The following is a 26,959-nucleotide window of genomic DNA, read 5'->3' as shown; positions in this document are numbered from 1 at the left end:
ACGAACAAGACGTCTGTGGTGGGGACTTTTATTTTGCAACATCCGGTTGAAAGTAAAGGAAAGACGGCTTGGTTACAGCTGCTGCTGTACTTCAGTGATCTTTTACTTCAGCTTGTGTTGGTAAGTTATATAGCTGAAGATAAATAGTTGAATGATTAATGTCTTAATATCTATAAGTTAGTGATAGCTGATAGTCAGACCGTTATTATTTAGCGATGATATGACGGTTAGCATGAAGCCTAAACAGCGATTGACCAAAACAAGTCTTAAAAAATTATTCATCTAAAATTAAACGTCACCTTTAACATTTGAAACTATTTTTTCCTAATTGCTAACCTAATTACTATACATTTAGTTTTTATAACTTTATATTTATTGATATAAAACATTTGTTCTTTGAAAATCCATTTGTCACGTCGCTGGACCATTTAAAATGAACTAGTGAAGGACAAAAGTTTGTTCAGAATGGTCAACTGTCACAGAACCTAATATTTACATATGCCTATAGGCAGGGTTGTGGAGTAACGAAATACATGTAACGGGATTACGTATTTAAAATACAAAATATAAGTAACTGTATTCCACTACAGTTACAATTTAAATCATTGGTATTTAGAATACAGTTACATTCAAAATTTATTTTGATTACTGAACTGATTACTTTGCATTTTATTGTCATTTGTTTCATTTAATATTTAGATGTAAAACATTTATACATATAAATGATGTGATCCAAAGTGCATTTGAACAGCAGTGAAACACTTTCTTATGATGTGTTACATTCATACGAGCAGACAGAGAAGTAAGTTTTAAGTAAGTTTGGAGCAGAAGAAATAGAAATAAACCTTGTGTAAATTGTCAGTTTTACGCTAAGCTAAAATGCTATTTCTAGCCACTTTACATGCACATGTTACCAGGCACAATCATATTTGTTTATCAAGAAAATTAATGTTAGATCATAATTTCTTTTTTTTAGGAAGACCTTTGATATTAGGGCAAAAATCTTATTCTTGATAATACATTTTTATATTGTTTTCCTGTAAAAATATCTAAAAATCCTTAAAACAAGATCAATTAGATTTATCTTGTTTTAGAAACAACACTGCATAAGATATTTAGGTTTTTCAGAGAATGTATTTTTAACATGTGTATTTTGTCTTTCTGTACTGGCAGAGTTTTTATAGTCAAAACGAGTGAAAAAATGTACCAGTGCTGAAGAAGTAATCCAAAGTATTTGGAATACATTACTGACCTTGAGTAATCTAACGGAATATGTTACAAATTACATTTTACAGCATGTATTCTGTAATCTGTAGTGGAATAAACTTTCCCAACCCTGCCTATAGGCCATACTTTAGCCTAAATTCGTGATGTTGAAAAGTGCATGGACAATGCTATATGTCACCAACGCATTTATTACACTATGTAACACAGTTTTTTTCCTGGGTAGTAAATGTTATTTCCTAATTGCTTATACCTCAAAAATATAGAAAATGGCTATTATTCCCCACAAACTTTGCTTTTGTGACCAGGACAGTGATATTTTGAAATGTACCTATTTCCAATGAGAAAATGGGTGAATTTGTGTCTTTTCATTCACATAAAGTCAGAAAAAAAACAACATGAATCCAAATGAACACGTATTTATACTAAAGTAATGCAAAAAATGACTACGAAAGATTTAGAAGGGAGTAGTTTTTCGAGATTTACGATTATACTGTAAATCACTTTCACGAATCAGACCCCAAATGTAGTCTCCCATCATGTTCACGTTATACTGTCCTTGGTAGCAGCATTCAAAGTCCAGTATATCCTGGTGGAAACGCTCGCCTTGCTCCTCCGGGTACGCTTCCATGTTCTCCTTGAATTTATCAAGATGAGCATCAAGGATATGAGCTCTGAGGGACATCCTACAGCCCATTGTGCCATAGTTCTTCACCAGAGTCTCAACCAGCTCCACATAGTTTTCGACCTTGTGATTGCCCAGGAAGCCCCGAACCACTGCGACAAAGCTGTTCCAAGCCGCTTTCTCCTTACTAGTGAGCTTCTTGGGGAATTCATTGCACTCCAGGATCTTCTTTATCTGTGGTCTGATGAAGACACTGGCTTTGATCTTTGCCTCAGACAGCTTAGGGAAGAAGTCTTGAAGGTACTTGAAGGCTGCCGACTCCTTATCTAGAGCTCTGACAAATTGTTTCATAAGGTCCAATTTGATGTGCAGTGGTGTCATCAGCAACTTCCGGGGGTCCAACAGTGGCTCCCACTTGACGTTGTTACTCCCCACAGAGAACTCGGTCCGCTGTGGCCAGTCCTGCCTGTGGTAGTGTGCCTTGGTGTCCCTGCTGTCCCAAAGGCAAAGGTAGCAGGGAAACTTGGTAAAACCGCCTTGGAGACCCATCAGGAATGCCACCATTTTGAAGTCTCCTATGACCTCCCAGCCATACTCATCATACTTAAAGGCATCCAGCAAGGTCTTGATATGTATCCACTTAGGCAGCTGGAACTCAACTGAACTGGTGGGCTTAAGGCCCCTGTATTTATACTACTATTTATATTACTGGAAAGTTCTAGAAAGTTCTAGAAGTTAGTCCAAGTTTACTCAGCACTGAATATGTCTGGAATGTTCTGGAAAATAGGTAAATGTCAAAATATCACTGTCCTGGTCACAAAAGCAAAGTTTGTGGGGAATAATAGCCATTTTCTATACTTTTGAGGCATAAGCAATTAGGAAATAACACTTACTACCCAGGAACCAAACAAAATAAAAAATTTGTTACACGCTGTTATGCTTCTCCAGCTATATTTACCTGCTAGTGTCCCTATTGCTGGTGCTGAAGTTTAATAAAACCACAGACATTGCAGCACATCCCAAAAGTGTGAATGCTTTGATTTCTCATCTCAAGGTAAGAGTGATCAAGGTGACGCTTCATTGGATTCACCGGTAGATTTCCACCTGAGGCTGATCTCTTCAATATTATAAAATCAGTATAAGGAGAAAACAATCTCCTTGTTCACCATCTTTTTGACAGGTAAACAGCAAACATCATTGCACAGAGCTGCTTTGCTTGGCAGTGCTAGTAAGGTCCCTTAAACTTGGTCATCGCTGGATTCGTTGTCGTACAATTTTCTTGGAACTTTGACTTTCGAACATGTCTTATAATCAGACATACCGAAATCCACCTGATAATATGTACTCTGACTCACAACGCATGTATACCCGAGAGTCCAGTGCTCACAGGTCAAGAATTAGGACCACGTCTTCAGAGCAGACTCCATCTTCTTCTGAAGCATCTGTCCTTCCAACTGGTAAGGCTTTGTCCTTTCTGCACAGCTGCGGACTGGATGCTGAGGACCTTAAAACTCTCGCTGAGCTCCCTGAACATCTTATCACAGCTGAGACGCTTCCTGACCTGCTTGCAGAGATTAAGAAGAAGAAAACAGTCAACACTTCATCATCTAGGTCCTGTTCATCAGCTCGCTCCTGGGAGGATAGGAGCCACACTCCAGTTGAGTATCCATTTGATTTGCCCGTCCGTCAGTCATATCATCGAGAGCAAGTTCCGACTTGGGAAGACCCATGGGGAAATGTCCAGAAAACCAGCGTACCAACACGCTCATACACCATTTCTGAATCAAACTATGTCGTTGAGTACAACCATCTGAAAGACAATGAGTTTTATTTTGATAAAGCACATTTTGCTGCAGAAAAGTCAAGGCAGAAAACGTCTGTTGCCTCACAGTCTTATTCAAACTACAGCAGAGACAACAGTCAACCTTCACATCTGTCCAGCAGAGCCATCGGTCAACCCTCACAACCTTCCAGTCGAGATGTCAGTCAGTCCTCACACCTGTCCAGCAGAGACCTTGGTATTCCCTCACTTCTGTCCAGCAGAAATGCCAGTCAATCTTCACACTTGTCCAGCAGAGACATCAATCAACCTTCACATCACTGGAGGACAGAGATGGTTCATAAAGTGCCTACCAGGAAGGAGGCGTCAGATTTCCATGGAAAAATTCCACCAGTGTTTCCCTATGCGTGTGTACTTTGTGAAATCACTGTTCTCTCTTACAAGGTAAGTAGCCTTTTTACTCTCACAGATCCTGCCTTACCAGCTATTTACCAGACTTTTTTCAGTGAAAATACACATGAACATATTGTGGCATATCAGGTAAGTCAAAGCGGCATGTTACCCATGTTATAATATATTATAAGTAATATTTCACCCAAAATGTTTAATTTCTCTCATCCTTTACTCAATGTCATGTCATTCCAAACCTGTATGATTTTGAACACTAGATTTTAAAAAACTAATTTTCATGTTGCTATTTTCCATTCAATGAAAGCAGACAGGGACCAGGTGTTTTCAAGCTGGTCAGAAAGCACCAGAAAAGTGGTCTTATAAAGACAGAGTGAAAATGTAAATTTGGAATTCTGTATATTGAAACTTTCAAACCATGTTTGGTTATGAGGCACAATAACCAATGCTGTTTGGTGGCATTGATGGCAAACCTGCCGTAACATGGCAAAGTTGATTATGCGCATATGGGAATGAGAATTGAGAGCTACAACTGGGAACATTATCAGTGAATAACCTAAATTTCGCTCTCTACCTCACAAAAAGATATTGTATTCCTTAAGAAGAATATAGTGAATGTGTTTTATTGGCTACTTTTAAGGTGCTTTTTTTGTTGTCATTTCTGGAGCTTGACAGCCACTAGTTACTGTATGGTTTTTGTTGTATGGGAAAGAGCAGCATAAATATATTCTTCAGAATTTCTTCTTTTGTGTTCTACAGATGAATTGAAGTCATATGAGTTTGAAATAACATGAGTGAGCAAATGACGAGAATGATTCCAGAACGGCTAAAATCGCTTTTAGCACCTTTAATTTGAATTTGCACAGTTCTGCAATTGGAGAGCCTGTGGTTTCTCACTATGAAATCTGCTTTTCACAACTGTGCATATATATATATATATATATATATATATATATATATATGTCATAAGTATTTTCTAATCATATGGACATGGACTTTATATGGACTGTGTTCTTTAGGCTTTTATATTAAGGATTTGAATGCTTTAGTTATGAATGAATATTGAGAGTTAAGTTTTTAAATAAAGGTGATTCTCCTGTTATAGGACTGGTCTGTGCATATAAAAGGAGCTCAACATGCTAACAGTCAACTCAGTCTTGTGGAAAAGTAAGTCATCTTCGGTTTAGTTTTGTTCAGTTTTGTTGTTCAACTTAAAAAAACACAACCTTGTGAAGTAGTGATGCACCGAAATGAAAATTCTTGCCTGGGCTGAAAACCAAATCCGAAAAATGAATATTTTATATTAGACTTTGTGTGAAATAATTAAGTTCTTAATGTTATTTTTAAGGATGCACCAAAATGACTTTTTCTACACATTAAATTATTAAATAGAGTATACAGAAAAGAATTACATAAAAAATGTGTAAGCCTATTAAAATAAACTTTATTGCTAATTGCTCTACTGGATAATGCAGCATAAAATAAAATAAATAAATAAATAAAACATTTCACATTGTATGTTGACCTGGAATGTGGAATGGATTCTTTTGTGAATCTCTTGTTCACTTCAGTTTTGCCAGGATATCACATCACTCAGTCAATTGGAATATTATTTAAATTTATAATATATTGTTATTATTGATTATAATGATGTAGTTATATTATACAATAATACAATTTCATTGTTGTAATTTCTTAACTTTAAAACCCTTGGGGTGGCACTCTGGTTTCTTTCTGTTGGTTAGTTCACAGTAGTTTTAATATGCTACACTGCTGAAATTGTACTCCGAATTTCTGCCATTGTCAGTGTATGTACAGTGCATCTGGATAGTATTCACAGCGCTTCACTTTTTCCACATTTTATGTTACAGCCTTATTCCAAAATGGATTAAATTCATTATTTTCCTCAAAATTCTATAAACAATACACCATAATGACAACGTGAAAGAAGTTTGTTTGAAATCTTTGCAAATTTATTAAAAATAAAAAAATAAAAATAAATCACATGTACATAAGTATTCACAGCCTTTGCTCAATATTTTGTTGAAGCACCTTTGGCACCAGTTACAGCCTCAAGTCTTTTTGAGTATGATGATATTGAGATACAAGCTTGGCACACCTATTTTTGGGCAGTTTCTCCCATTCTTCTTTGCAGGAACTCTCAAGCTCCATCAGGTTGGATGGGGAGCATCGGTGCACAGCCATTTTCAGATCTCTCCAGAGATGTTCAATCGGGTTAAAGTCTGGGTTCTGGCTGGGCCACTCAAGGACATGTCCCGTAGCCACTCCTTTGTTATCTTGGCTGTGTGCTTAGGGTCGTTGTCCTGTTGGAAGTTGAACCTTCGCCCCAGTCTGAAGTCCAGAGTGCTCTGGAGCAGGTTTTCATAAAGGATGTCTCTGTACATTGCTGCATTCTTCTTTCCCTCGATCCTGACTAGTCTCCCAGTTCCTGCCTCTGAAAAACATCCCCACAGCATGATGCTGCCACCACCATGCTTCACTGTAGGGATGGTATTGGCCACGTGATGAGCGGGGTCTGGTTTCCTCCAGACATGACGCTTGCCATTCGGGCCAAAGAGTTCAATCTTTGTTTCATCAGACCAGAGAATTTTGTTTCTCATGGTCTGAGAGTCCTTCAGGTGCCTTTTGGCAAACTCCAGGCGGGGCGTCATGTGCCTTTTACTGAGGAGTGGCTTCCGTCTGGCCACACTACCATACAGGCCTGATTGGTGGAGTGCTGCAGAGATGGTTGTTCTTCTGGAAGGTTCTCCTCTCTCCACAGAGAAACGCTGGAGCTCTGTCAGAGTGACCATCGGGTTCTTGGTCACCTCCCTGACTAAGGCCCTTCTCCCCTGATCGCTCAGTTTGGCCGGGCGGCCAGCTCTAGGAAGAGTCCTGGTGGTTCCAAACTTTTTCCATTTACGGATGATGGAGGCCACTGTGCTCATTTGGGACCTTCAATGCTGCAGAAATTTTTCTTTACCCTTCCCCAGATCTATGCCTCGATACAATCCTGTCTCGGAGGTCTACAGACAATTCCTTGGACTTCATGGCATGGTTTGTGCTCTGACATGCACTGTTAACTGTGGGACCTTATATAGACAGGTGTGTGCCTTTCCAAATCATGTCCAATCAACTGAATTTACCACAGGTGGACTCCAATCAAGTTGTAGAAACATCTCAAGGATGATCAGTGGAAACAGGATGCACCTGAGCTCAATTTTGAGTGTCATGGCAAAGGCTGTGAATACTTATGTACATGTGATTTTTTTTTTTTTTTTCGTTTTTATTTGTAATAAATTTGCAAAGATTTCAAACAAACTTCTTTCACGTTGTCATTATGGGGTATTGTTTGTAGAATTTTGAGGAAAATAATGAATTTAATCCATTTTGGAATAAGGCTGTAACATAACAAAATGTGGAAAAAGTGAAGCGCTGTGAATACTTTCCGGATGCACTGTACTAAGTAAACCAACTATAAAACATCTACATGTGAGATGGAGTTAAATTGGAGCACTCACATATTGCTAGCCACAGTCCTGAAAATAGAAGTGCATCACGATTCGTGCGAGTGCTATGTATGTCAACAACAAAGGAGCGCTCATTCACTGAAGCGTGCAGCACACGCAGACTGTATATTTACTTATTAAATGTGGCCTTTGCGATACAAAAAACTATTGAATGGCTTCAACAGACTGTGAATATAATGCACGAGTCATATGGGCTACTTTATGGTGCTTTTATGCTTCTTTAATGTCATATTGGAGCTTGACAGTCAGGGGCGATTCTAGGATTTCAATCATAGGGGTCCCCTATTGACACTAAAGCCCAAACTATACTTCGATTTTGACAAGAACGCTCAGCGTCTGCATACAGTCGAATGTGAGCCTGTCAAAGGATACTCCATTTGATGGTGCGCGCATATACAGGCATTTGGCGCATACACGCTACGACTGCTATGAGACGCCGGACAATTTCTCCTCAGGACCTCAGATGTCTTTATATTCCTTCAGACTCAAGTTATACTAATGCAGTTATCTCCTGACCTCCTCACACACACGCTCTTGATGTGCATATCTGCTGTTGTTGTTTTTACCTTTGTCTCCTGTTATTTACCGGTGATTATGTCTTCTAGTGTTTCTTCGTGACAGCAACGGTTAAAATGTGAGTATTGCCACCTTGTGGATCCACTAATTCGTGCAAATAATTCCAGGTGCATGTGCAGTCTGCGTGTTCAAAGACACACGGTTAGAAAAATCGGGCTGCATGTGTTCAGTGCTTGAGCACTCTGCTGATGACGAGATTTGCATCACACGTCTGATCGAAGTATACTTTGGGCTTAATATGTGCACATTTAATGTATTCCACTCTGTTGCATAGCTATTGTTTATTTTTGAACTGTTTACATCATTCAAGCTAGCAAGCTAATATTCATACAGAATATAGTTTTATAATAAAGATTTTAATAGTTATATCAATAACCAAAACTGCTTGATGAATATGGACAAACCACATATTATTGTAACTGTCTATTTATTGGCAACAAGTTTTATCTGTCTTTATCATTCCTTTTTTATCCATTTATTAACAAAAATTATATAACATGAATCAGTCATTTCGTAACTACCCTACGTCACATTTAGTGGAGTGAATTAACTGTAGATGACGTTTCTCTGTCTGTCATTAACTTTAGAGTCTTTTGAATTTGTGTACCTAAAAGATTCGCTCAGTGATAATTTTTGTAAATCACACCAGTAGATGGCAGCAAATGAACGTCTTTTGTGTTTTGAGTGAGTCATTAAATCAGTGATAAAGCACAGAGCTGTTCACAAATGAAACAAGTTTGTCTAATTAAACTTTTATTAAAATTTGCATGCCTAAAAATCCACTAAGAGAATTTAGGGTTCGGTTTAGCATCATAAACCTAACTTTCCCCACAAATCATAAGCATTTTCCCCACAAATTACAACAATGCATGTCTTGATCATTTTGTGAACTGCTGTATGACTATACAAAAAGACATACAAAAGTATATAATTGTAATGTCATCAGTCCCTTTTACTAATAATTCATTCGGCCCCTTTTTCTCCTTGTTAAACGACATTACCAAACTAAATGAACAACATGTGGACTGTTTAATATAAACAAAGATTTTTCTCCATGTGAGTGTTTTTTTGTTACCAGATTTTAAAGTAGCAGTTTATCTTCAAAGTTTTTGGCCGAAAGTAGTATGTTATGCCGTTTTGGACCGAAATTTTCGGCTGACGAAATTTCGGTGCATCCCTATTAAGAAGTCATATTGTTTTATTTATTCTTCCAATGACTGTGTTTACTTTACATGCACAAGATTATCCAAGTATTAACATGTTTTTTATTATTCCAATTCTGTATGCATCATGTCAGTATGTTAACTTGGAGAAGCCACTGTTCTTTTTTTTATTTTTTATTTTTTTTTTATCCCTAGAAATCTTTAAAAAAATAAAAACAGCTGGCATAGGTGTATAATAATTTGAATTTTATGTCACTTAAACAGCTTATTCAAAATATCCACTGTAACACAATTTATTTCTGTGCACATCCAGACAAATATTCTGGGTGCTGCGTGATACAATGATGAATAAGCTTGTCCAAGTTAAAGAAAGAGAAAAATCTTTACATATAAAATAATATAGTTTAAAATGCATATGCCAAGTTCTTAGCAGTATAATATTCATATTCATGTTAATTGTATATAATTTTGAAAAACTTACATACCGTTAAAAAAAAGTGATTTTAAGACTATAAAAATGTCAGGTGGTATAATTATCAAGTAAAAAGTTATAAGTTATAAAAAATATAACATAAAACAAAATCATTATACAGACAAATGCTTTATAGTCTGATTTTGCATTTTGCAATTAATTGCGCTCTTGTATGCAGTTGCCAAGGGCATGAATATGAATTAATTAGTTAAATTACTTTTATACCATTATGCAGCATCTCCAGTGTTTATTGGAGAAAATATTGGTTAAAGAATGTACGTCATAGGTTTTTTTTTATTTTTTTTAATTTGATGAATAACATTTACACAGGAAATTTCCAATACCTGTGGAGCATGTATACCTCTTTTTGCTAGAATAAAGACTTAACCAGATTATAGAGCTTAATCAGAAAATTATCTGAATGTAAATGCGGTCACTGATGAAAACAACAGGCAGCTCCTATTAGGATATTTGTTTCTGAACTGATACTGCTAGACTAGCACAATCTAGATACAGCAGGCTCAGTTTAAACCAGTGGTTCTCAATTTATTTGGTTCACACCCCACTTTGAAACAAGAAAAACTTTAGATTTAAAAAATCTAATCGATAATGATTAAAACTAAAATAATGTTTCAACTTTTTACTGGAAAAAAAGTTTTTAAAAGATTTAACTACATTTTCTTTCAACTTCATGTCAGACATTTTTTTGTTTGTTTAAAAATACAATCACTAAATTATGAATTTTGTTACTAGGTTCTGTTATTTTGTGAATACTTTTTGTTACATAAATATATAAAAATAAATAATTATGCCTATATACTTTCAAAAATAATAATAAATAAATAATAAAAAGTGACAATGCTGCAGGAACAACCCCTGGGCATGAACACATTGCATATTTCACTGTTGTCAGCCAAAGACTGTTGTTTTTCATGAGACACTATGTTTTCTTCCTCCAGGGTTACTTGGCCGCTCAGAAAACCAAATCCTCCATTCATCCACATTTAACTATCAGAAAGTTTTATATCTCATTGGAGACATTTTTACACTAGATAGTTATTTTTAATAAAAACTGATAATTGCAAGGATTCAAACATGTGAATAGAAATAAGCCTCAGCAGTCTCTATAAATGTATTTTTAAAATCTTCATACACTGTTAGTATTGGGTAGCATTGCATTTAAATTGTTTAACTTGGGTCAAATGTTTTGGGTGGCCTTCCACAAGCTTCTCACAATAAGTTGCTGGAATTTTGGCCCATTCCTCCAGACAGAACTGGTGTAACTGAGTCAGTTTTGTAGTCCTCCTTGCTCGCACACGCTTTTTCAGTTCTGCCCACAAATTGAGGTCAGATTGAGGTCAGGGCTTTGTGATGGCCACTCCAATACCTTGACTTTGTTGTCCTTAAGTCATTTTGCCACAACTTTGGAGGTATGCTTGGGGTCATTGTCCTTTTGGAAGACCTGTATGTGATGAGCTTTAACTTCCTGGCTGGTGTCTTGAGATGTTGCTTCAATATATCCACATAAGTTTCCTTCCTCATGATGCCATCTATTTTACAAAGTGCACCAGTCCCTCCTGCACCAAAGCACCCCCACAACATGATGCTGCCACCCCGATGCTTCACGGTTGGGTTGGTGTTCTTCGGCTTGCAAGCCTCACCCTTTTTCCACCAAACATAATGATGGTCATTATGGCCAAACAGTTACATTTTTGTTTCATCAGACCAGAGGATATTTCTCCAAAAAGTAAGATCTTTGTCCCCATGTGCACTTGCAAACTGTAGTCTGGCTTTTTTATGGCAGTTTTGGAGCAGTGGCTTCTTTCTTGCTGAGCAGCCTTTCAGGTAATTTCGATATAGGACTCGTTTTACTGTGGATATAGATACTTGTCTACCCGTTTCTTCCAGCAACTTCACAAGGCCCTTTGCTGTTGTTCTGGGATTGATTTGCACTTTTCGCACCAAACTACGTTTATATCTAGGAGACAGAATGCGTCTCCTTCCTGAGTGATATGATGGCTGCGTGGCCCCATGGTATTTATACTTGCTTACTATTATTTGTACAGATGAATGTGGTACCTTCAGGTGTTTTAAAATTGCTCCCAAGGATGAACCAGACTTGTTTTTCTGAGGTCTTGGCTGATTTCATTTGATTTTCCCATGATGTCAAGCAAAAAGGCATTGAGTTTGAAGGTAGACCTTTAAATACATCCACAGGTACACCTCCAATTGACTCCTCCGATTGACTCCAATTAGCCTATCAGAAGCTAATTGCATAAAGGCTTTACATCATTTTCTGGAATTTTCCAAGCTGCTTAAAGGCACAGTTAACTTAATGTAAACTTCTGAATCACTGGAATTGTGATTATAGTCAATTAAAAGTGAAACAATCTGTCTGTAAACCATTGTTGGAAAAATTACTCATGTCATGCACAAAGTAGATGTCCTAAATGACTTGCCAAAACTATAGTTTGCTAATATGAAATCTGTGGAGTGGTTAAAAAATTTGTTTTTATGACTTCAAACTAAGTGTATGTAAACTTATGACTTCAACTGTAAATTCCTCTGAAGTCATATGAAAGTGTTGTAAGAAGAACAGACCGAAATTTAAGAGTTAAATCACCTCTTTATCCATTTGAAACGTGCACGCACTCCAGAACGGCTTGTTTACATAAGCGTTGCGAGCACACCTGACATCATGAACGCTTTGGGCTGTTGAGAGCTGCGGTGCCAGGCGAAAGTTTAAACAAGGCAGGAGAAAAGGCAGAGGAAAAGAATTTGTGCACATTGTTTCTTGTGTTCATTGTCAGTATTTTTGTTGAATGTGTGAAAGTGAAAGAGTTTTGAGAATGAGCCAGTCTTCCATGCCCCCCTTACAATACCTCTGCGCCTCCCCTTCTGGGCGTGCCCCACACTTTGAGAACCACTGGTTTAAACACATTTTATTCTGGAGTAAATATTTTCGATATAACAGTTTGTTTTCTCATTGATGTTTAATAATGTGGAATGTATATATTCAGCCATGTTTTACACAGATGTGCTTGTCATTAGGTATCCAGAATGGGATCAAAGTATCCAGTCTGCTCGAAGGTAGAGTGATTCCCCATAATATAATTCATAAAAAATAACATTTCCATTCATTTTATTTCACATGCTAAATAATACGTTTTAACAGGAATGAGCTCGTTCCTGAAATTTCACAGCCTAGAGCCACACAGGGACGAGGTAAAGACTTTATATTTTTCTTAGTTATTTAAGCATTCTGTGGACACATGTTCTTGTATTTTGACTTTGTTGTGTTTCTTCTAAGGTGGAACATCAGGCAGTAGAAATAGATCGTCAGGCAGCAGAAGTGGATTGTCGAGCAGTAAAAGTGAATCGTCCAGCAGTAACCAGAAGAAAACAGAAGAGAGGGTCAGTTTTTGTCATTTTCTGTTTGCTTTCTGCTGTAAATGTTTTTATTCTATAAATTAAATAATTTAAATATAATTGAATACAGTGCAAAGTGGTGTGTATAAAGTTTGAAGCGGAAGAAGTGGATGAAAAATACCTGAAGAAGTTGCTTGGTCAGTTTGGACCGATTGTCAAAATGATCGTGTTTCCAAAACTGGTATGGCATGTTATTTTTTATCGTTAAATCACTTAAATGAGGTATAATACTTTTTCTTGTTATTTATTGTCCATAAACACTTAAATCCTTGTAGGCTTTCATGGAGATGGGGTCTGCAGAACAGGCAGATGATATAGTGAAATACTTTTTACACAACCCCTTGAGGATCAAAGGACAACTTCTAGAATTTACTCTGTCTGCAGCGTTCAGTTTTTTACAGGTGAATAATGCTCATTGAATATGATAAATTTAACTTTAAATGCTCAACATCAGGAAAAAGATAAAAGGTGTCTTGCATCAATTTGCTTTATTTCAGTTTTAATTTTAGATCTGTCCCAATAATAGAGATTGAATGATATCTTGTATATTTGTGTGTTTCAGAGTTCCTGTGTAGTGAGCTTTTCGCCATTACCTGTTGGGGAAGGCATAAGCTCTGAGTTGATAGCCATTGCTAAGCGTTTTGGATCAGTAAAGCATTCCCTGTTTTTACCAAGCCGGGTAGCCAAACTATTAAATCACAATCTTGCAAATAGTTCTTTTCACTAATTCTCATGCCATGTTTTTGATCTTCAGTCACCTATATAGTGCATTAAAGATTCAATACTTCTTTTCAGGGTTATGTGGAGATGGCCAGTCCGCAAGAGGCTAGCAAATTGGTGGAGCATTATTCAACCAATTCACTTAAATTAAAAGGCAAAACCATAAATGTTTGCTTCTCATCTGAGTACAAGACGCTTGGGTAAATCTTTTTTGCTGGTCCTATGTTCAGTTATAAAGACACCTTTTATGTTCAGAGTTTCTTTATTAAAGATGAGGTGTGTAATTTTGTTGAAATACTTTCTCCTGTCCCAGCTTAAAGACTCCATTTACATAGCTCAACATGTGCAGACTGTGCACATATTTGTATCAAAGCTAATAGACATTAAAAGCCACAGTAAAAGACTAAAAGCCATAATTGTACATTTGGATTTTATGGGGGTCTTTAATATGCAGAGACAACTATAAGCAAACCAATTGTTGGTTGAGTCCCCTAAAAAGTGGCATCTTAAACACATTGTTCTGTTTGTCTGAGAATTCCGACCAGCCCAACAGAGCAACATTGCGAACATTGCGTTTTGTGACGCTAGTGCGCAGAAATTACACACTTCATCTTTAATTCAATGTACATTTTATTCTTATTTTTTTATTAATGCTTAACATCATTGCATGTTTGATATTTTTCTTCATTATCTAGTGAAAAAGGTGACAAAAAAGAAATATCACCAATATCTCAAAGCAGTACCAGAAGGAGGAGGAGGAGTGCAAGCCCGCAAAGGAGATCCCACAGTTCTCGAAGAGTCTCTCCCAGCCCCAAACGAAGATCCTCAGAAGAGAGGACAAGGTCTCACAGGAGTTACGACTCTAAAAAACAAGATAACAGCCGTCACTCTAGGGAGAGAACTAAGCAGAGCTCTAGGCGGGAGAGCTCTAGACGGGACAGCTCTTACAAAGCTCATTCCAGAAAGTCCCCTTCAAAAGACCAAGGCAATAAAACAGATGAGAGTGCAAAGGAGAAGATCAAAGAGAAGATTGATGATAAAAAGGATCAGTCTGACACTGTAGAAGATAATAACAAGGATCAGTCTGACACAATGGAAGATGATACCAATGATCAGTCCAACACCATGGAAGATGATACCAAGGATCAGTCCAGCACCATGGAAGATGATATCAAGGATCAGTCCGACACTATGGAAGATGATAGTGATCTTGAAGGAGTGGCGGTTATAGCAGATGATGGTGAAGAACTGAACTCAGAAGATGATGAGCTTGCAGAAGATGCTGAACCAGATGATCAGGCACAGGATGCCTCGGTAAATACAAATGAACTGGAAACATCCGAGGACATGCCAAGCGTGGAACAGTCAAATGACCAAACTATACCTTCAGACAAGGCCGTATCAAACGTACATTCAGAGACGTCAGAGCCTCTACCAGATGCTACAGCTACAAGTGGATCAAGAGATTTTAAGGAAGCCCAAGAGCTTAAACAAGAACAAGAAGCACAAAAAGACCAAACAGTGGCGATTGAAGAGGTAAACACAATGAAAAGTAACTGTTAGCTTCTCAGTTTGTTGTTGGGAAATCAACAGAACAAAAATGAAATAATGTCGGAGCTGTGTTCTAGCAGTTAGCACGGTTGAGCTGTTGTGCTCATGCAGGTGACACAAGTTTGAGTTTAGCTTGAGTCCTTTCCTGATCCTTAGCTCTGATCCCTTTTTCTTTCCTCTTTTACCACAAAAAACCATAAACTACAACACGTGGCAACATATTCATTCTGTAGATATGTACACAATAATTTAAATATTTCGTTTAGCAGTCTCACTCTGTTTTCTTTAGGAAGTGGCAAATTTTCCAGAGAATCTTGAGAATCATGTCACCTTAGACGAATTTGAGGAGGAAGTGGGGAAAGATCATGTGACTGAACAAGGTTTTTGTTTTATGCAATTCATATAAAACTGTTAAAAAATATGCATCAATAAAAGCAATACTTTTCTGCTGAATATATTTCTAAAAGTCATTCTTTATTGTTTATATTTAGTCATTACATGATTGAACTATTTCCATTTTTATTTTAGGTGATGACCAAGAGATCTTAGCTTCAAGCACTGAGGTCAGTCTGTTTATCCCTTCAAAGTTTGTAAGTGTATGTATATGCAGCAAATGCAAAGAAATTTGTGATGTTTTATAAGTTACCTTTACATTATTTTGAGTTCTTAATGAGATGTTACTTTGAGTTATTTTCATTTAATTTTTTAGGAAAAGTTTGGAAAAGTTCTTGAGGTCACTGCTTTTCCTGTTGCTAAAAAATTTTCTGAAACTGATTTGCTAAACATCGGGAAAAAATATGGAGATGTAATGGACTGTTGTCTGATTCGCAATAATGGAAAGGTAAAGACTGAAGCATTTACACTGCAAATGCGATGTAGTCACTACCTCGGAATTTTGTTTTTAGCTATTGGGTCACAAAACGTTTTGGACACTGCTAACACCTGGTATGATTTGTCTGCATGATACATGCAGGAGTTGGGCACTAAAACAGTTTTAATCTTGCTTTAATTGCAGGTGGAGAAGGCATTAATTGAGATGGAGAATTCCACCCACACTGCCAAAATTGAAGCTGAGTCTAGTAAGAAGAAAATTAAACTAGGGGGCAGAACCTTGAGGATAACTGTGCCAAAGACATACACCTCAGTGAAAGAAGGGTAACCAAATCTATATAGTTTTTCCTTTGTGCTGGAGTATTCAGATAAGACAGATCATGTGTGAGACACAGGAGATGATGTTTGAATGATTCTATTCCAGGAAATGTGTTGACTCTGAATGTGGGGAAGTGGAAAGTGAAGAACAAGTTGAAGAGATTGACAAGGAGCTTTCACACTCTGAGACTTCCTGTGAGGAGAGTTCAGGAATGCTTCAAGAGACCATAAAGATCTCTGAAGAAGGTGCTGAGGCTCCAGTGGAGAGCACCATAGACACAGACATGCAAACGTCTAGTGATGAGGAGGTAACATCAAGAAATAATTGTGTTATTGAAATAACACGAGGCCCAAAATGTATTTTTTGCCAAACCTGTCAATGGTGGGTGAATTTAGGAAATCTTCTGGTCAGGGACTAAAAACTAAATGATTTACATTTTGGTTCGTTCTGAGCAGAAACAGCAATTCTTCGTTCCGGTTCAGGGATTCTGGGGCCTACTTTCCAAATGGTAACTGGAGGGAATGAAGTAAAAGAACAGTTAATAGTTATTTTTAAAATAAAAGTTCTCTGTGCTAAGGGTGAGTGATATAACAATCGCAGTGTGAGAAATATACTTTTTACGTCTAATAATGTTTTCCTTGTATCTGGACTAGCCGTGCATTTATGTTGTAATTATTCATAGTTGTTAAAATGTCTTCATTCACAGAATGCCACATCCACAACAGGCAATTTGGCAAAGAAATGTGTGATGCAGCAGTTTCCCTCTGGATCAAAGCACGTTTAAGTTTTTCAGGCAACACAACGTGGTGTAATTCCAAAAATGTACTTTGATAAACCCTTCGGCCTTTGGTTTCATGCAAAAGTTATCAAAACTAAATTAACTGGTTATAACTAGTTACCAGCATTTAAAAATAACATTTCCACTACAGAACAACTGAAAATTACTTGTTTTCTGAAACAATTTAGTTTGTTTTCGGTTTTCGTTCCTTGAACTGATTTTAGTTGCGTCCTATCATAAATATTTTTATAGAAACTGTATTTTGCATTATTTTTATTAAAAAAACTATATAGGCTATATACCTTTGTCCTTATGACAATGGGATTATTTAGCTGTTTTTTTTTTTGTTTGTTTTCTTTCTTCAGATTTGAATTTGATTTGAACCATTTAATGTTGCATTTCCTAATAAAGCTACCGACAAACTGGCCTGTAACTTGCATATTTGTGCTCGCTTTTGGAGCTTGGTGGGTGTTAATTTTGTGCCCTGCCTTCACGTTTTCAGCTGAATATGTATCTGGTACCTTCTGGGTGCAAAACATCTGTAAACATGACAGAGTTGCTCTTGATAAAAGTTCAGCTGACATATTGTTTTGCCTCTTCAAAATACATTAGGAAGCTTATGGCAAAGTTCTCCGGATCAGAAACCTTCCACTGTCTGATAAATGCAGTGATGCAGATTTTTTGAGCATTGCAACACAGTATGGGAAAGTAACACGCCATTGGATGTTTCGCCTTCATCCAACAGTTAATAAATAAACCGACTCACATATATATTGTGTATTTTAGCAAAGATTCAGTGGTTCCATTAATAATATCTATTAACTATATTTTGTTCCAGGGACTGATTGAAATGGAAAATGCTTCTGATGCTGAAAAGGTTGTAGCTGCGGCTAACATGAATAAAATTACAATAGCTGGAAAACATCCTAAGATTGCAGTGTCTACAAAACACACCCATTTAAATAAAAGGTACTGGGAAATAATTTTGCACTTGCTAAAATCTGTCTAGAACGATCCTTTAGAGTTTGTTACGAAATACATATGGAGCCTTTTCATACGTCCGTGTTTGCGAAGCAGAAGTCATCATAGTTGGGTAAATGCAAATATGGCTGCTGCCGAGGTGTATGTGTTTTCACAGTCCTTAAAAGTTTTGCCTGCATATACGTTTGGAGACGTTGACTGCATCGTCCATCAACGGTTAAATCTAAACTCAACAAAGGTTACAAGTTGTTGTTCGGGGGTTATCTGCACGAATACGATGTTAAGTCATTTAAAAATAAATTATTATTGAGAGGTTGTGGATTAAATCAGCAGGCACATATTTATGTATTAAAGGAGCGATCAACAAATCTGTCGCCATAAATTGCAAAAATGCAAAAAAGAGGGCACATTAACAAATCTGTGAGTTATACTTGGTGAAACTAATACCTGATGGGAGGTGACACAGGATGTGAAGGAGTGGAGAGACCCATGTCTCGCTCCATCCGACTTCTAACCCTATCTAACCCGGTTGTGATGTGTAATCATTCCAATGAAACCATGACATTACAGCTCAGATTTTAAAACGTTTCACAATTCCACCTTTGAGCAACTGCTGTATCTTGAAAACACTGTCCACAGACGAAAGTGCTTCCTTGTTTAATTACGGAGTTATCTTCACATTTAATTGCCTGAACCTACCAAGCTCGCACAAAGTTCAGCATCTTTTGGAAATTCGTGGAAACCAAAATCTGGATGTTTTCTTTTAGTATTTGTGCAAATAGGAACACTGTAGTGGCACTGGTTATTACTGTTCTTCCTGATCGCCGCCATAGTTTACCCAACTATGAAGACTTATGCTTTGTGAATGCAAAGTGTGAAAAGGGTCCATTGCGAACATTGAAGCCACCTTAAGAAACACGCAGTACTTATTTCTTATTTGGATCTGATCTGATTCTAACTTTGTTTGTCAGCTGTTATTGTTTCCTGAATATCAACCACACAAGTTACTGTTGCTTTCTAGGCACTTTCACCATAGGTCCAGTGATGGAACTGTACAAAAACCTGCTGAGGTAGAGGGTGCAGAGGATGGATCCAAGACACAGAACAATATTTCTGACCAGCTGTCAGAATCACTGAGTGTCAAGGTAAGTGACAGCATTTGGGTTTGGCAATTTTTGGCAGGATTTTTCCTATGAAATTTGAACACATTGACTAATTTGATTGCTATAGATGTCTTTTACTGAAATTACACTGGAATTAAACAAGGAATTAAATAGCAATATACTGTAGCAATACAGTTCTTAGATAAGCAGCATTATGTACAATGATGAATTACACTGATTTTAGGAGTCCTCGAATGATGAACAAGGTGTCAACTTTGAGGGGGATGAAAAGCAGCTTTCTGCGTCTGACGAAACAGAAACTATGGTGGAAAATTCTGACAGTTCAGAAACACAGACACACTTGAACGATCCAGCGGGTAAGAGTGTTTCACAGCCCTCAAACGAGCAGCTTCCCTCTGAAAACATGATACAATCCCAATCCTGAAAGAGTTATACTAGGTTCCCACGGTCATGAAATACCTGGAAATATCAAGTTTGTAATTTTTTTTTATTGTGGTTTGGAAATTAACATAATCGTACAAATCCATGGTAATTTCTGTAGTGAATGAATCATTTTTGTAGCTATGCTCTAAAACATTTAATTGGCTAGAATCTTTTGTTTGCACTGACCTTTGGCACTTTAATAACAGGGACAGAGTTTGTTCGACCTGTGGTGGGCTACTTTTGCAGCTTGTGTAATGCCATCTATGCCAGTGAGGAAGAGGCCAAGAATGAACACTGTAGGACTGCCTTGCACTATCAGAAGTTAAAGGTAAACATTAATTTTTTCTTACTTGCATGAGTATTTAGTTGTTGTTTTGTTTTTTTGTTGCTGTTGTTTTTTAATGTGATGAAAAAAGTATTGGACTGACACATCTTATTTTCTTTCTCTTAGGAATACATGGAGCAAAAAAGTTAGATAAACCTTGACACTAACCAGCCTGATCCAGAATTGATTCACAGACCTAAATAAATAATGGTGTCCTTACGTAGTTCATTTACATTGTAATATACATTGTCGATTTTAAGTGATAAAATATTTCAATATCAATCCACTGATAATTGAAAGTTTCAAATTGATTAGAATGTTTTCTTTGTTTCAAGATGTCTTTCTCTCTTATAAGTGATTTTACTAAATATATGAAACTCCTTGTTGTAGCTAAAGGGTATGTTCTTTGTTGTATGACACTGTATTATATTTATAAACAGGAGAATAGATTCTGTACAACTAAAACCATCCAACTCTTAAACTTGTTTGTTTCTTGATGCGTTTTGATTGGAGGATGGGTGGTTGTTGCCGACCGCCTTATGCCGTTTCTATGGCAATCCAATATGGCGGCCCCCGGTAAACTCTTTAAGTAGTGTGCAGGATGTAATCATAACTAGTGTCAATATAACGTGTTTGCTTATATTATATGAATATTGATGTTTTCTTTCATTAAACCACAAAGTGTTCTGTGAAACGGCAAGCTTGCAAATTATGACTCGGAACGAGGGGAGAGCTCGCTTGGCTAATGTTAGTCAAACATGTTTCGTCACTACTGTCTTTTTTGTTATACAAATAAATATTTACTGTAATCGTTAGAATTTAAAATTAATTTGAAATCTTTAATTTAACACATAATATAGGTTATCGTACTTTTAGACATACAACGCTCAATACATCTTTCTTTTGCAGGACGACAACCTATCGTGTCCTTTCATAAGATATTTATTACGCAAATTTATGCCAGCTTCTTTAAATAACATTTATGGTTGTGTATTATTCTGTGTGGGTCCTTAACAAAGGTTCAGTTGTCTTCCACACCACTGCAGATCCTGTTTTATCTGAACAGTTGGTATTTTGCTGCTTTCTTCATCGCTGAGATTCTTATTTTTGTGTAAAACGGTAATGTACTAAGTAATTAAAAGATCTAGAAGTTTAGTTTTATGTTTATATATATATATATATATATATATATATATATATATATATATATATGGAAAGTATTTGTTCTTTTCTACTTTTGTAGGGGTGTTACTACCCTAAGCAAATCAGATATTGGATATTGTTCTGCTGATCCTGTTCTTGGGCCTTGAAACTCTCTTTTATGGTAATTGTGTTAAAACGTAGTGTTTTAGAATAATGTTCTTCCACCTTGGTTCAGAAAGTTAAAGCTAGTTGAATATAGCCTAATTAAAGGTATGAATGAATTAAACAAATTTCCATAGGTGGCAAACATTTTGATGTTTCTGGAAATACCTTATGTTGTGCATATTGTATCAAGTTTATGTGTAATTCATACTGAAATATGAAATATGTTCTTAAGAACTACACTTACAGCATTTATCTAAACATTTTTTTGCTTTTAATTCCATTTTAACTCCTTTAAAGGAACAGTTCACTCAAAAATGGAACTTCTCCCAATTTCTTTCTTCTGAACACAAACAATGATTTTTAGAAGAATATCTCAGCTCTTTAGGTACATACAAGGCAAGTGAATGGTGATCAGGCCTTTGAAGCTTAAAAAAGTAGGTAAAGTCAGCATAAACATAATCCATCAGACTCAAGTGGTTTAATCAATGTCTACTGAAGCGATCCAGATGATTTTGGGTGAGAAGTAAATGGTTTTCACAGTAAAACTTTGCATTGCCGTCTCTAGGAACGATCATGATGTCAAGCCTGATTACGCTTCCAAGTGCTTGACGCATGCGCAGAGCGTTAGACGGCGCTATAGGAAGTGTAACAGAGCTTGAAATCATGATCGCCAAGGAGAGGTCTGTTCTCACCCAAATCCAACTGGATTGCTTCAGAAGACATTGATTAAACCTTAAAACCACTGGAGTTTGATATTCTTCTGAGATATTCTTCTAAAAATCTGGGATGGCATGAGGGTGAGTAAATGTTGAGAGAATTTTTATTTTTGTGTGAACTATCCCTTTAAGTTCAAATTGGAATTACAATTCTGCATGTTGTTCGATCAATTCAGGAACTGATATTTTAAAGAATGCCTTTTATTTTCAATGGGGTAATGTGATGATCATTTGAGTTCATTTATACAAGATTGATTACCCTGTTTTTTGTGTATACTTAATTTGAAATCATGTCTTGTTAAATACAGGGTTCCTTACAAGGTGCTTAAAGTGTTTGAAGTACTTGAATTTGGCTTTTTCAAATTATTAACAAGAGGTGCATAAAAAGTTCTTGAATTATAGAAAATCTTAAAATACGGTGCTTAAATCATTTAATAAATGAAATGTATTTATTTATTTTCGGAAAATCACGACGACAGACCACTGCTAAAGCAGGCAGCGCGTAGACGGCGCTGTCACGTGGCATCTGTTACTTTTGGCAGCGCTGTTCAGAATGGGCCAATCACGATCAAGTGTTACTGGAGGATTTAAAAATATATATTTTATAGATACTGCTGTTGCGGATTTAACAAGTATGAATCCTTGCAACTATCAGTTTTAATTAAAATTTACTCTCCAGAGGGAAAAAATGATATGAGATGTAAAACGTTTTGAATGATTTGAATGCAGATCAATGGAGAATTCAGTTTTGTGAGCCCTCTAGTCCCCCTTCTGTAAAAAAAGATTTGTGTCTCACAAAATAGGTTATTTCTGACAACATTTGGGTCAATATCAAAATATGTTGACAAACATGTCCCTTGATTTTTTAGTCATGAAAAAGCATTCAAATAGCGGAAAAAAAATTGCTATTTTTAAAAAAATAAATTAATCACCTAACCTTTAATGATATGAAATGGCTTGACTGTTTTGTGAATTTTTTAGAAAATATATTTGAAATTGTTAATTGCCTGAAAAAAATTATGTATCCCAGCTAAGTTGGGGTCAGAGTGCAGGGTCAGCCATGTTATGGTGCCCCTGGTGCAGATAGGGTCAAGGGCCTTGCTCAAGGGCCCAACAGTGGCATCTTGGTGGTGCTGGGGCTTGAACCCCTGACCTTCTGATCAATAACCCAGAGCCTTAACTGCTGAGCCACCACTGCCCCCCATACTGTGAGAGTATTATTTTATAAAAATAAATTAACTAAATGGTTAAAATATTTTTATTTAAAATTAACAAAAATAATTTGTTTTAATGACATCTTGAGCATAGTCCTTGAAAACAAATAAATATGTGCTTGAAAAGTCCTTGAAAGTCCTTGAATTTAACTTTGAAGCATCTGTATGAACCCTGTAAATATCACTTTCAGGCTGGAAGGGAAACCTGTGTCAGCACTCTCTGGCACTGTGTATCAGTGTTGATGTTCTGGTTCCCTGTGCAGTGCTGAGTGTCTACTATGTCTACTACAGACGTTTGTTTTGCGTCTTGTATTTGTACTCGATGCTATTTTGCTCTGCTTTTACAGCCTAGAGCTGGTTCTGGGGCTGATGACTATCTCTGTTTTTTCAAGGTAACTTGTTTATGTGTTTTGGTTGTTTCTCACCAGAGTGTTCATGTTCATCTAGGACTGCACAATTGTTTGAATAAATAATTGACTGCCACAATAGGGCTGCCACAATTAACTAATCGTGAAAAGGGTCAATTACAGCATTCCATTTATGTCTACTCCTGTTATGTCAATTTCCTATTTACGCTTGTTTTGCAGTGGTTCAGCAGTGTAACCAATCACAGACGTCTGTTGCTTGCTTTGTTTATAATTTAATGAAATTTTGAAGAACAGTTTTGTTAGAAGGGCCAATGTGAATATGGCGATATCTTGATTTACTGATGTATAAAATAGCAATCAAGTAAGGCAGCCCTTTTCTTCTCAATTTGGAATGCCCAATTCCCACTACTTACTAGGTCCTCGTGGTGGTGCGGTTACTCACCTCAATCCGGGTGGTGGAGGACAAGCCTCAGTTGCCTCCGCTTCTGAGACCATCAGTCCGCGCATCTTATCATCTGGCTCGCTGTGCATGACACTGTGGAGACTCACAGCATGTGGAGACTCAAGCTATTCTCTGCGATCCACGCACAACTTACCATGCGCCCCATTGGGAGCAAGAACAACTAATCGTGACTACAAGGAGGTTACCCCATGTGACTCTACCCTCCCTAGCAACCAGGCCAATTTGGTTGCTTAGGAGACCTGGCTGGAGTCACTCAGCACACCCTGGATTCGAACACGCCACTCCAGGGGTGGTAGTCAGCATCAATACTCGCTGAGCAGAAACACATTTTATAGCTTGTTATGGATGTGTAGCATACATGAAAATGTGACAGAGATGCCCCACACAAAGTATTTTGGATTCAATTAATTAAAAATAACCACAATTACTATACAAAGGGAAATTATTATTTTTTGTCATAATTGTTCAGCTTTATGTTTATCCCATAAAAATATATAAAAGATATTATCTCCCAGGCATGTATATACTACGGTGGCCATGAAGTGCAAAACAGTCAGACAACACATCAGCAAGTCAGAAAACACAATGAAAATTCAGTCAAAATGGAAAGAGTAGGTACCATAGCTTCTCACCTGATTGGCTGTGTGGATGGTATCTAGTCTGTTTTTCCTAATTGGTTCACTTTCTACCTGTGCGATTATTTAAAAAGGAATGCCAAAAGGTCACTGACAGACACACTGAATCATTCAGAGTGGATTCTCACTCAGTAAAACAGTTACAGTATCTTTTAGAACACAGAGAGCAAAAAGAGCAGATAAAGTTAGTTTTAGGTCCGATATTCACCTACAGTGAAGACCATGCATAAGGGGCCGTCTAAAAAGTCCATAAACTGTGCTTAAACGTCAGTGGTGTCCAAGCGTTCATTCTATTGACTTGCACATTCTTACAGCAAATGTGGTTATTAAAAAAACATTTCTACATTATACATTTTTTTTGTTTTGTTTGTTTTTTTACTGTTATGTTAGAACATGCAAGTCAATTGAATGAATGCTTGGGGACATATCCCATTACTGTTTTACTGAATCAGAAACCACTCTGAATGATTCAGTGCGTAAGTCAGTGAGAGTAAACCAATTAGGACAAAAGGACCATCTGCACAGCCAATCATGTGAGAAGCTATGGTTCCTGCCCTTTTCACTATGGTACCACCCCTTTTAATTTCTACTGACATGTTGTTGTGTTTTCTAAATTGCTGTTTTGTTTTCTGACTTGTTTTGTTTCCAGATTTGGCGTTGTGTTTTCTGAATTGTTTTTTGTTGTTGTTGGATTTGTCGTTGTGTTTTATGATTTGTTGTTGTCTCTCCAAATTGTTATTTTGTTTTTGCATTTGCCGTTGTGTTTTAAGTTTTGTTGTTTTGTTTTGCACTTCATGGCCACCATAATATATGTAATGGTAATAGAATAAAAATATAAAAAGTGAAATTTTACAGAATTTATTAGTGCATAATTTGTTGTGTATGTTAATATGATTTTACTAGCAAGGTGGGCAACTTATTCATGTAACTTTATGATTTATTTCTCGTTTACAGACAGGGGTAAGAATGTGTTTTGGCTGTGTAAGGTATTAGGGAACTTATTTAGTTTTATATCGAAGACTGGATATTTATACTCAGTCTTTTTTCCATACTCTTTCAGGGCCAGTATTTGAGTCCATCTGTGAAGCTATGACAGGCTTTCTTTGATGTCAAGATGAAAACACTTCAAACAAGATTTGCCTCTTTCTATGACACATAATGTACAGTGTTTATTGTTGTTATTTTTGTTCTTTAAATAACCATTTCATACATGTTATTTTTAAAACAAACATGTAAAAAAATTTTTTATGTAGTTCTTAAAATGTATGAAAGCTAAATTTGTTTAACTGATTTTTTTAAACGTGTAAAAGGGACAGTTCACCTAAAAATTTTAATTGTCATCACTTGCACTCATGTCATTCCAAAACTGTGTGACTTTTTTTTTCTTCTGTGGAATACAAAAGGAGATGTCAGGCAGAATGTTAGGGACTCACAGCCTCAGTCACCATTCATTTTCATTGAAAGTCAATGGTGACTGAGATTGAACATCCTAACATCTACTTTTAGAAATAAAGAAGAAATAAAGTCATACAGGTTTGGAACAACATGAGGGTGAGTAAATTATGACAGAATTGTCATTTTGATTGAATTATTCTTTTAATTGCAAATGTAAACATGTAAATGTTAAAATTCTTTAAATGTTTTTATTTATTTATTTTGATAAATGCTAAAATGTAAGCAAATGTTAATTTCAAGTGATGTGAAAGCCTTCCCCTTATAAAACCTTAATGCTATAATAGTAGATTTGGATATAGCACAACAAAAGAGAGACAAAAATTAATACAGCAAAAGAAACGAGAAACAGCCTCTTGTGAAATGTTACAATATAACAACTAAAGTTATTAATTTTCCAGATGTTCTGAATGCGTCAGTAACACATTTATCAATGTCAAGGTGTGACTGCTGTCATGTGTATGTCATAATCCCAATTACAATTGGACACAGGATTATGTGCACACAGACACGTCTTTAAAACAATCTCCAATAATCCCTAGTC

The 26,959-nt window shown here is 36.6% G+C and overlaps 1 protein-coding gene across 5 annotated transcripts; it reads left to right on the top strand.

Annotated features, from left to right (window-relative positions):
• Window positions 1-26: 26 nt before the first annotated feature.
• LOC127413472 (matrin-3-like) lies at window positions 27-21,882 on the top strand. Of its 5 annotated transcripts, none has more exons than XM_051650655.1 (21): window positions 27-120; window positions 3,030-4,073; window positions 5,143-5,204; window positions 12,830-12,868; window positions 12,954-13,003; window positions 13,089-13,192; window positions 13,278-13,388; window positions 13,483-13,608; window positions 13,770-13,886; window positions 14,003-14,127; window positions 14,623-15,463; window positions 15,768-15,858; window positions 16,007-16,041; window positions 16,188-16,319; window positions 16,494-16,633; window positions 16,734-16,935; window positions 18,245-18,375; window positions 19,409-19,532; window positions 19,735-19,867; window positions 20,141-20,262; window positions 20,386-21,882. In XM_051650655.1, the coding sequence occupies exons 2-21, from the start codon at window positions 3,150-3,152 to the stop codon at window positions 20,407-20,409; spliced, it is 3,633 nt and encodes a 1,210-aa protein (XP_051506615.1). In that variant the 5' UTR covers window positions 27-120; window positions 3,030-3,149; the 3' UTR covers window positions 20,410-21,882. The 5 variants fall into 5 exon arrangements, 4 of the variants coding, with proteins under 4 accessions (XP_051506615.1, XP_051506614.1, XP_051506613.1 ...); XM_051650654.1 differs by having other exon boundaries at window positions 45-120; window positions 2,904-4,073; XM_051650653.1 differs by lacking the exon at window positions 27-120 and having other exon boundaries at window positions 2,720-4,073.
• Window positions 21,883-26,959: the final 5,077 nt, after the last annotated feature.

Source organism: Myxocyprinus asiaticus, chromosome 22, assembly GCF_019703515.2.
Source record: "Myxocyprinus asiaticus isolate MX2 ecotype Aquarium Trade chromosome 22, UBuf_Myxa_2, whole genome shotgun sequence".
Lineage (NCBI taxonomy): Eukaryota > Metazoa > Chordata > Actinopteri > Cypriniformes > Catostomidae > Myxocyprinus > Myxocyprinus asiaticus.
Note: the sequence above shows the minus strand (reverse complement) of the source record. Positions and strands in the feature narration are given on the sequence as shown.